Below are 10,706 nucleotides of genomic sequence, written 5' to 3'. Positions count from 1 at the left end.
TTTTAATGCTTGCTGAGAAAGCAATGGCGGCAGCTCGCGGCCCGAGTATTGTTATCACTTTGCAAAATAACTAAAAATAAAGCGGTGAATTTAGAGGGAGGGAAAGGGTGAAAAAATACCCTAGATGTTAGTGATGGAAAGGTCTTCTTTTGACCCGCTGTTTTCTTCGGTTTACTTATCAAGTTGTTTGGCGGTTTTTTTTTTCTTTTTGTCTCCGATGCGCATCTATTTTGAACTTGACAAGTGGCTGTAACCCTTCGTTTTAGAGTCTGAAGAGTGAGTCTTATAGATTTTACTCTTACTGACGTCTGACGATTTTACTTGCCAATGTGACCTGCTTCAGGGATGAATGATTAGAGAAGCCGATAAAACAAATTAAGCGCTCTGCTGAATTATATCCTTCCAAAGCTCTTAGTTTGATCTGAGATGACATGATGCTTTTACTTCCCATTGATTAACGTTTTGGGACTGAAAGGTCTAAAAGAGGTCCATTTTCTTCTTAGCCTCCTTGTTTCTAGTTAATTCTTTTGATAGCCGCAAGCAAATTCACCAAATGCCTCTCCACGTTTCTCGTGATCATATTACGACATTCGTCCTGTTTGGAATACATTATCAATATCACCGACTTCAATATTAATAATCACTTGACGTTAATAAGTGTGCCTATAAATGGGCTCCAAAAATCACACTTATTATTAGGGCGCAACATTCATCGGTTCAAGCGGAAACTATTGGCATTTAACACAGATCATGACCATTGATGGATCGAGGAGGATTCTATCCATAAAAAATTCGAGTTGTCTGCAAGTCAGCCTCTAGATATATTTTTGTTTATGTCGGCCGACAACTGCTGAGATGACGGTAAGGCGTTTGATTATGTTACTACTTGCTGTCTTAGTTGTTTCGTTTCATGGCTGTTCATCAGAAACATCTCGCGAAATCAGAATAGGAGCATTGATTCCTTGGAATGGTTCTTGGCCGGTTGGACCGCGAATGGCTTCGGCATTGCTGGTAGCTTTCGATACCGTACATAACAAGTTGAACCTGCTTCAAGATTATAACCTCACGTACACTTGGAAAGATAGTGAGTGCGACGCCGGAGTAACATTGAGTGCCATTGCTGACTTTCAAACCAACCAACCCGATATTCATGCGTATATTGGGCCTGGTTGTTCCGTGGCTTGTGTGCCTGGAGGATATCTTGCGGCGCATTGGAATAACCCTATGATATCGTTTGCCTGCATAGAATCAACCTTGTCTGATAAACTTCAATATCCCACGTTTGTTCGCACGGTTGGGACGTATCATCAAAGTGGAATTTTTTTCCTTGAGATTATGAAAAAATACAAGTGGCAACGGGTGGCGATATTGTCATCTACGGAGAGTCTTTGGTCTCAAGTTGCTAGCCTCGTAAAGAACGAAATATCTAGTCGCAGTGGATTTAGTGTGTCGTATTTTCATTTGTTTACTCCTGGAATCACGAGCGATGAACAATTCAAAATAACTCTTGGTTCCGCAAAACAAGTTGCACACGGTGAGTCAGAAATAAAACAACAATCTATAGAAAGAAATTTAAATTTCGGCCTTAAGATGAACCCAATGGGTGCTAAAAGGTCACATGCTACGTACAATTGACAAAAACCAGATAAGAAAATTATAGCGCATGTTTCATTTTGAGAGCATTAAGAAATACAATTAACTGTAAAAGAGTTCTGAAAAAATTGTGTTCCTAAATGCTTTTTATTGTTCCTCTATACCTGCCTGGGGGAGAATTTAGTAATGCTTTAATGCTTTTGCAGAAATTGGAAGTTTTGAATTTTAAACCATTTTAAATTAACAAGTGCGAACTGATCTATCGGAAGAGTGAGCCTGATTTAGCAGAGGAGTCTAAAATAAGTTAACATTTTGCATAAATGCTAAAGTTCTGGAATGAGTCAGCCCCCAGTAGCACACGTTCGCAAACACTTCAGTTCACAAGGCTGCCATCAACAGATTCGTTGAGGGCTACCCACTCACTGCATGCTTGGCAAAATTTGACGCAAAACGGAATCGGCTGGAAAACTTTATATTTCCATATCCCTTGAGATTCGCTGTTTATATTAGATAATCCATATTGGTTCTCAATCGACAAAATTATTTCAACCACTTTTGAATCATTCATTACTCTATAGAAAGTTATTCAGTTTAAATGAAAGTTCACAAAAACAAATCTTTAGCGTGAATTGGACTTCCTGAGGATATCTTTTCCACCCGGCTATGGTAGGGATTAAAGCTTCCTTTCAGACACCAAGCTGAGTGGATTAGAAATAATAAGCATTCGAAGGAAGTATTATCACAACAATAGAAGTTTTCCTATAGTTGTCTTATTCCGTCAAACGAAAAGGGTCCACTCTCACTAAAAGGCTTTTAGTGAGAGTGGACCCTTTTCGTTTGACGGAATAAGGCGGATTTGTTTAATATTAAATTTATAACATCATCCATGCTCTCCGGTTTCAGTTTTTGAGGCGAAAAGTAGCCGCAGCGAAAGAAAATATAAATATCTAAATTGTCTGTTTTATTTGCTAATCTGACGGCTATCAAACAGAGCTATTTGCAACTGATCAAACTTTATTGTAAGAAACCAAACATAGCGCGTGTCTGCATTGATCATGCGATTTACAGTCAAGAAGTCAACAACGCTTCAATTAATTCATCCTCTCGAAACATGTGCCCAAATTCCGCTTAATATAGTTCCCTTTTTGCTGGTGCAGACGGCGTCTTGAGAAACTAGGGAGCTTACTCAAGGGCGACGACCACGCCAACGAGAACGTCGTCTAAAAATTAACATTTCCCTTTATTGTAATAACTTCGTTATAACCCCAAGTCGTTCGGAATGGAAAGTGTGTATCAACATTGCAGGAATAAAATTGACATGAACGATATGGTTGTTAGGGGAGAAAATGTTAAAATGTTTCGTTATGTTCTCACGTCCTCTACACAACCTGAGATTTGGTCAATTCACGTCGTTAGGGACCTTAAGCAACGACAACGGCGACGTCAACGAGAACGTCATCTCAAAATATAAATTTGCGTTATTTTAATCGCTTCGTGGCTATTTCAACGTTTTAAATATGACAAGGGTGTAGTGATTCCTCAAAGATGACACCAGTCGGAACGGCACTCCATTTTAAGAGAGAAAATGAAAATTCATCCTCAAGTGCTGACGTTCTTCATAAAACCAAAAACTTGGCTATTTCACGTTGTTGTTTTGCTGACGACGGCAACGAAATGGACAAAAGTGAAAAACGCACGTGCAGGGCGTGCGAAGCTATTGTTTTTAACCACTAAATATGCAAATTCGTGACGTTCTCGTTGCCGTCGCCGTTGTCGTTGCGTAAGCTCCCTGTTGTCAGGACGAGGACGGCAAAGAAATGTACCAAAATGAAAAACGCACGTGCAGGGCGTGCAGAGCTTTTGTTTTTTGCTCATTAAACCGATTGTTTTGTGGCGTTCTTATAGCCGTCGTCGTCGTCCTTGTGTAAGCTCCCTACTGACTGATGGCACCGACTCTACTTAAATCTTAGGCCCGTTTCAAACGTCGAACTTTACATGTGCCGAATCCAATGCAAATGAGAACAATCTATTGTTTTCGCTCATTTGCATTAGATTCAGCACACGTCAAGTTCGACGTTTGAAACGGACCTTAGACCTGAAAATGACAACCTTCAAAATAAGGTTTCACTTTAGGTTTGGTTTCTAAACTATCTTTTGCCATTAAAATGCACTCAACTTGAATTGACTCCACTTACGTCGCCGCCCGGTCATTATGACGGATAAGAGATTGGTTTTTCTGCTCCCCGATATTGATTTTTCAACAGGAGAAACGAGGTGACTGGTTTAAAACAGAATTCAGACGGAATTTCGTTGTCGTCGTACAGCTGTGATTTCAAATCTTCGTTCCAATGATCCTGGTAACCGCATGTACATTACATGACTGTGATTTACATGAAGTCACCATCTTGCAAGTTATTTTGGTAACTTTTGGGTTTTCGCCCTTGGGGTTTTGCTCTTTGAAGTCATTTGCAAAAGTGCCTGACTGTATTCTTAGGCTCGTGATCTCGTTTATTGTATCCTTCTATTTGTTCTTTAGTGTTCATACTCCTTGGATATGGACCTTCTGTGCGACAAATAATGCTCAATCTCTACGACCTGAAAATGATAACCTCGGATTACGCTTATTTCACATTCGCCATGACACCTCATAGTTGCAAAGGGGACGATGGACGCGACCAAGACGCTTGCAAAGCATTTGAAGGTGTCATGGACATCTCCAACTACGTTCCTTCAGATCAGACCTACAAGGCGTTTGAGAGAAGTGTCCGCCAAAAAATGCCTCTTTTTGCAGGACTTGGACATCATATGCCGTCTGATGAAGAGGTAAGCGATGCGGGAGCGTGGGCGTATTCCATTTCGCCTCCTCCTTATTGTTGTAACTACTAGTTACTGTACCCCTTTTCAAAGAAAGAAGAAATTGTCCATCGTGTTCTTTTGTTAAGCGATTGTTAGAGCCATAAGGATTTGGAACTTGCTTACCGTGAAACAGTGTAGTTTCTTTGGAGAGCTTTAGATTCTAGGACGAGAACGACGACGAGTACGAAATTTTCTATGAAAGCACAACAGCGAGCGCGCGCAAGCCAGCGTCACCTCCGAAGGCTTTGAACGCTGACTTATCCCTCCCAGTACTAGAGAAATCTATTTTTGGAAGTATCTCTTTTAACTTCTAAATCTGTTATAAACTGACTTCAAAGAAACTGTCAAGATAAGTACGAGGATCGATCTTTTCTCTCTTTCTTCTATAACTCGCGAAATATGCTTCATTTCCAGGGGCGGATCTAGGATAAATGATGACTGGTTTCCAAAACCACGAAAAAGTTTCTAGGAGTTTCTACATGCATGTCCAATACACCGACATAATGAGATTGTAATGAGATTCCTAGTAAGTCACAATAGACATCACAAAGTGTCACAAAGTGTCCCGCACTTTATGTCTCGCAAAACTGTTACTACTTTTTTAAGGATTAAGGTTGGGGGACACTTTGTGATGTCTATTTTGAAGTGCTATGAATCTTATTATGTCGGTGTATTGGACAACCCTCCATACATGTCCAAGGGGTCCGGGTGCATGATCCCCGGGAATTTTTTGGATTTTAACTCTCCAAAGTCCCCTTTCCCGTGTTTCTGACCGATTTTCGTAAAACGGTGGAAACCGGTATGGATCCACCCCTGATTTCATATACCTTTTCAATAATCAAACTGACGACGAAACGTGCTCTTAACTGCAGGCAATTTGAAATGATTACCCCTTTTAGATATTTTTTTGGCTTGAAATCTGAGAGCTGATTTCACTGCTGCTTTACTTGCTTGAAACTCTTCTGATGTGCTTTAATATTATTTTTTTCGACGTTGTTGAAGTTTAATGTGCGTAGGTGGTCTAGGTGTACATCATTGCTAAGCTTCTGTGCTTGGTATGCAGGTTTGTACGAATGTGCTGGCGTAGATTAAGTGCTTCAGAATTTTTGCTGCAAGGAGTTATAATTCGACGGCATCTCTATATCGCTTCTCACGTTCTAAGTGTATTTTTGTTCTCCCTCGCTGCACATTCTCTGATCAAATGATTTTGTCGTTGCTTAGAGCGGTTTTCAATTGAGTGTTGTAAAACCAAAACCAAAGTAATTACTTTGGCCAATCAAAAAGAAACGGAGACAATCCGGTAAACCAATCAAAACTCGAAGTAATTATACGTAGCCGACACAAAGCTCGGGAAAATGTGCACGCGCGAACCACAATTGGTTTTGGTTTCACTTCTGAATGGTTGAAAAAATGGCGCGAGAACTTTGAACCAATCACTGAGTGAAGTAATCATAAACCAAAGCAATTTGCTAATTACTTTCGACACTCAATTGAAAACCGCTCTATAAGCTACACAGTAATCAGACAACAAGAACACTAACAACTACCCAAGAAAGTTAAAAACAATAACTGGAAGTTGTGGTCGAATTTTGGTTTTTAATTGAGATTCCAGGGAAGTTTACAATTAAAAACACCGTGATCATTAATATGATGGCCAGGGAGGCTATGGTTGGGAACGAGCAACTCACCAGTGCCCCAGTTATTCTAAGAGTGATATGTCCAGCGTAATTTCAAAATTAATCTAGGCACCCGTGAGGTAATCGTAGACATACTTGGCGAGAAATATCGTCCGAAGCAAAGATGGTTTCTTTTTGCCTTCAAGGTCGACAGTCACGCTAGTTTTCTTCACGATGCGGTTGTGTTGTACGCACTGGCAGTTCACGATGCTATACAAAAGGGAGATAACTTTAGCGACGGAAGGACGCTTGTCAAGTATATGACCAATAGAAGCTTCGAAGGTCTGATATGTTTACAGTTTGATAATATGTACATAAAAGAAAAAACAGTACTCAGTTCTGATTGGTAAGGAGAAATGCAGATCAAAGAAAGTTCCAGATAGCCAATCAAATACAAGCCCTGGATGGCACAATTTCACGTGATTGCGTGATACGCTTGCGTTGCTTCTGCTCACTGATCACAACACTGTCACCTCGAAATTTTCTCATGATTCGGAAATTTTGGAATAAATAACCACGAGTATTTTTTTTCGAAGACTACGAATTGAACTCGTCCTGCTACTCGTGCTTATTTGGTACAAATTATTTGATTACCCATACTAATCAGTGTGCGAGTCTTACCCTGTACAAACTGAAGTGAATTAAATTTATATTGCCTCAATTGTTACCGTCTTACAGGCATTTCTGGGTCCATTTATATCGACGAAGAAGGCGATAGATCACTTACCCTTCAAATAAAAAACTTTCAAAATGGAAAAATGCCTTCTATCGCAAGCTACTTTACAAAATCAGGAAAACTGGAGTTTACATCCGACGTCATTCCTATTTGGCCTGGAGGAAGTGTCAGTCACCCATTGGGAAGACCCGAATGTGGTTTCAACGGCGAGCTGTGTCCTTCACCAGGTATTTGGAAAGACCTATTGGTGCTCTTAATTCGATTATCAACTAAAGAATATTGCTAATTAAAATCCTACATCGTCTCTGTAATGCAAAAATAAACGTACAGGAAAGTTTAGTCAGATTCGATCAGCTGACGTGTCCTTGTTTAGCCGCAAGATCAGCGTTCCAAGATGTCCCATTTTGTCCCATTACGTTTTGACTGACCCATAGGACCATTGTTAATTTCCCCCCACCCCCGTAGTCTGAAGGGACGATCCACTTAGCCCTAAGAAGTGGAAATGGTTTTTTTTTTGCAAGGAATTACACATTGTCTGAGTCAGTAGTAACGTTCTTAACAAAAGTTTATTATCTTTTATTATTTCTTTTTCATGGCAGAGACTTGGAAAATGATTCTGTACGTGTTGTCACCAATCATTGGAGTAACCCTTTTTTCATTTGCTCTTATTTTGCATTGCAAGTAAGTTTAACAGTTTAGTTTGCTGATTAAAAAGCAATTAATAAAAGCAAAAGATATATTTTGGTTTTTTATATGGTAACTAAAATGTGCGCATTTTACCAGAATTGTTGTTGCGATGTATTTCTTTCTTTTTAAAATGAATTTCTCATTAGTAAAGTACCGACAAAACGTATTCAACTGGCAAGTCATGAAATGACGTTCCATCTTCATCGAAGTCCTCAAAGTTCAATTTTCTTTTTTCACTCAACTGTGAAAAGCTATGCACAGTTTTTATGTGCACGCATATCATATGACTATGGTTCTAATAGAATGTTTAGACCAGCAGGTATACGGTGAATCCAAATTTCCCACGCCAGCTTTACGTTGATACAAATAACGTTTTTTTTTTCTTTCCTAAGGAAAAGAGCATTTGAATCATCGCTTTCGAAACAACAGTGGAAGGTGATATCACAAGATGTCAAGTTCACAAAAAGAAACCTTGAAGGTGGAAGCACGGTGAGAGAGAATAACTAAATCCAGGCTCAGTGCTGCCGATGAATGATTTATCATGTGGAGAAGTTTACATTAATCACTCCGTTAGTTTCTTGATAATAAACATTGATCTTGTGATCATTGATGCTGAACATATCGTGGATGTCTTATGAAACATCTGAACTTTGTTTTCTGTTCTTTTTGTCAGGTCTCAAGTATTCTTGATGGAAGCATTGGTGATTTCAGTGTAATTTCAAGGGGTAGCGACGAGTTCGCTGACCTGAGGGGGCAAGTATTTGCAAATGTGGCTGTTTATAAGGTTGGTGTGTGTGTGTGTGGAGGGGGGAAGGGGGTGCAGAGAAGATACATCTCTAGCTATATACTGCAGGCTGTCATGTCAGTCGAACTGCGTTCGGAATCCTGTTTTGTCAAGCAAATAGAGAGAAACGACTGAGAGTGGCTACGGAAAGGTTCTCTCCCTACTTCTCAAGCCCCTCTCAACAACAACAACAACGACAACAAGAACAGCAACAGCAACAGCAACAACAACAGTGAGCTTTATTTGCATGACTATAACAATACGGTATTGAAAAAGCGTGGAAAGCATGAAAGTTGCAGTAATTTAGTTATCAGGGTACCACGTTGATAAGGCAATATTACAATATCCTCACATTTAGCCAATATTCCACAAAGGGTCAAATCAATTTGCCTCTCATTTCAAAGCACGGTACATACATAAATGGGCTTTTCACAACATTCAACAACAACTAAAAGCTTTTAGAATCTCTGTACGGTGGCCAATTTACATTATCAACTCCGTTGATAAAACCAAATTTTTGTGTACTACTTCCCCACCGACGCAGCACCACAGTTTCTTTAGAAACTACCCCTTCATTCAACAACAACTGTTTAGAGTCCCAACTCCGGAGGCAAACCAGTTGGCTATTTACAAGTGCAGCAGCTGAGAAGTTGAACCGTGGACTACCAGGAACAATTTCAACCCGTGGCCAAAACATGTCTTGAACCCGGGATCCCTGGATCTCAAGAAAAGCACCCTAATCACTGGGCCACACTGCCTCCCCACGATAAGATGAACACAAATGAAATGTGAAGATGATCGCTCGATCCACTCGATCCGCATGATGCGCCCGGTTTACCTTTCAGTTGTTCTCATTTCCCACCTAATAAAAGGTCGGTATTATTATAATTAACATCAATTGTTCTACAAGGCGAGACCAATTGTTCTCTGATAAACACCCAATGACATTATGCACATTCAATGCTCGTTCGGTTAAAAACAAGAGTGCGGACATTTTCGGCTACATATGCGTTTTTAAAGCTGATCTTTTCGGCATCACGGAGATTTGGTCACTGAGCGCGGATGATGCCGCTGTAGGGGTTGAATTGTGCCCTGATGGGTACAAGTTTATAGATCACCCCCGTTTAGGACGTCGTGGAGGCGGAACAGGACTATTATATCGTATAACGTACTGGTGTGACCAGACATCGATCACATGATGGTCCTTGGCCTATATCCTTCGTAACGGTCGTTTCATTGTGCATATAGAAAATACCACAGTACCGAGCCCAGAATTATATACTAATGTATATAGACCGCCAACACGTGACACTTCTAGTTCTTCTAGATCTCAGTGCTGCTTTTGATACCGTAGACCACAAAATCTTAATTCATCGTTTACATTTAAGTCTTGCCATTACTTGAACGGCCTTGAAGTGGTTTGAATGGTACCTTTCCAACCGATCGTAACCTCATCCAATCAATCTGAAGCAATTGAAGCAATGGCACTCTGCATAAAGGCAATCAGAGCGTGGATGATTGCTGATAAGTTAAAGTTCAATGACGAAAAAGCTGAATTCTTAATAATCGGTACACGAAAACAGCTTAGCAAAGTTCATTCTGAGAAGTTATCGGTCGGTAATGTCAGTGTTGCTCCTGCTGCTTTTGCAAGAATCCTTGGAACGTGGTTTGATACCAACCTTAGTTTACTGACGCAAATTGCTAAGACGTGTAAAGCTGCTTTTTATCATCGGTACGGTGTAATGGAAGACGTTTCAGGCAGTTTCGTACGATGCATCGACTACTGTAACAGTCTTCTCTATGGTTTACCGGCCATGAATAATAATAAGATGAAACTCGAGTCAAATGCAGCTGCTACGCTGATTTGTTCAACTCCGCGCTTTAGCCATGTAGCTCCCATCTTATATTCTTTACACCGGTTACGTGGTCTAGCACCAGAGTATATATGTAATCTTCGTTGCATTAAGAATCCTTCCACGTATGGTCTTCGCTCCAATTCTGAACTTTTGTGACAGTTAGTACTCCCGTCTACGAAAACAAAGAAGACACTTGGTGACAGGGCTTTTACTGCTGCTGCACCATAACTTTGGAATAAATTTCCGGGTGCAATAAGGTGGGAGGATAATTTCAAACGTTTTATGTCCAAATAAAGGACGTTTTTATTTTGAGAAGCCTATACTATGTATAGCTCTTGATATTTGAAAGACTTTTATCGACCTTTTTAACTTTTAATGTTTTTAGCTTTGTTAACTTTGTAAAGCGCATTTGATCATATTTACACATTAATTTGCGCTATAGAATATTTAATATTATTATTATTATTATTATTATTATTATCATTTATTTATTATTTATTTATTTATTTATTTATTTTAGGCTGTAATATTACTTTAGTCTTAATTTCGTGTCGTATGGTGCCCCACCTTCCTTCATG

General features: G+C 39.8%; 1 protein-coding gene across 1 annotated transcript in view; it reads left to right on the top strand.

Annotated features, from left to right (window-relative positions):
- Positions 1-635: 635 nt before the first annotated feature.
- LOC138019888 (atrial natriuretic peptide receptor 1-like) overlaps positions 636-10,706 on the top strand; it is a 24,701-nt gene continuing 14,630 nt past the window's right edge. Inside the window, exons 1-7 of the mRNA XM_068866848.1 lie at positions 636-1,534; positions 4,130-4,416; positions 6,272-6,407; positions 6,804-7,028; positions 7,401-7,482; positions 7,881-7,977; positions 8,162-8,272. Of these exons, the coding sequence (XP_068722949.1) occupies positions 856-1,534; positions 4,130-4,416; positions 6,272-6,407; positions 6,804-7,028; positions 7,401-7,482; positions 7,881-7,977; positions 8,162-8,272 (1,617 nt within the window). The 5' untranslated portion in view covers positions 636-855. The remainder of the gene's footprint in view (positions 1,535-4,129; positions 4,417-6,271; positions 6,408-6,803; positions 7,029-7,400; positions 7,483-7,880; positions 7,978-8,161; positions 8,273-10,706) is intronic.

Source organism: Montipora capricornis, chromosome 10 (genome assembly GCF_036669925.1).
Source record: "Montipora capricornis isolate CH-2021 chromosome 10, ASM3666992v2, whole genome shotgun sequence".
Classification (NCBI taxonomy): Eukaryota; Metazoa; Cnidaria; class Anthozoa; order Scleractinia; family Acroporidae; genus Montipora; species Montipora capricornis.
The sequence above is the reverse complement of the archived record's forward strand: the minus strand, read 5'-3'. Positions and strand labels throughout refer to the sequence as shown.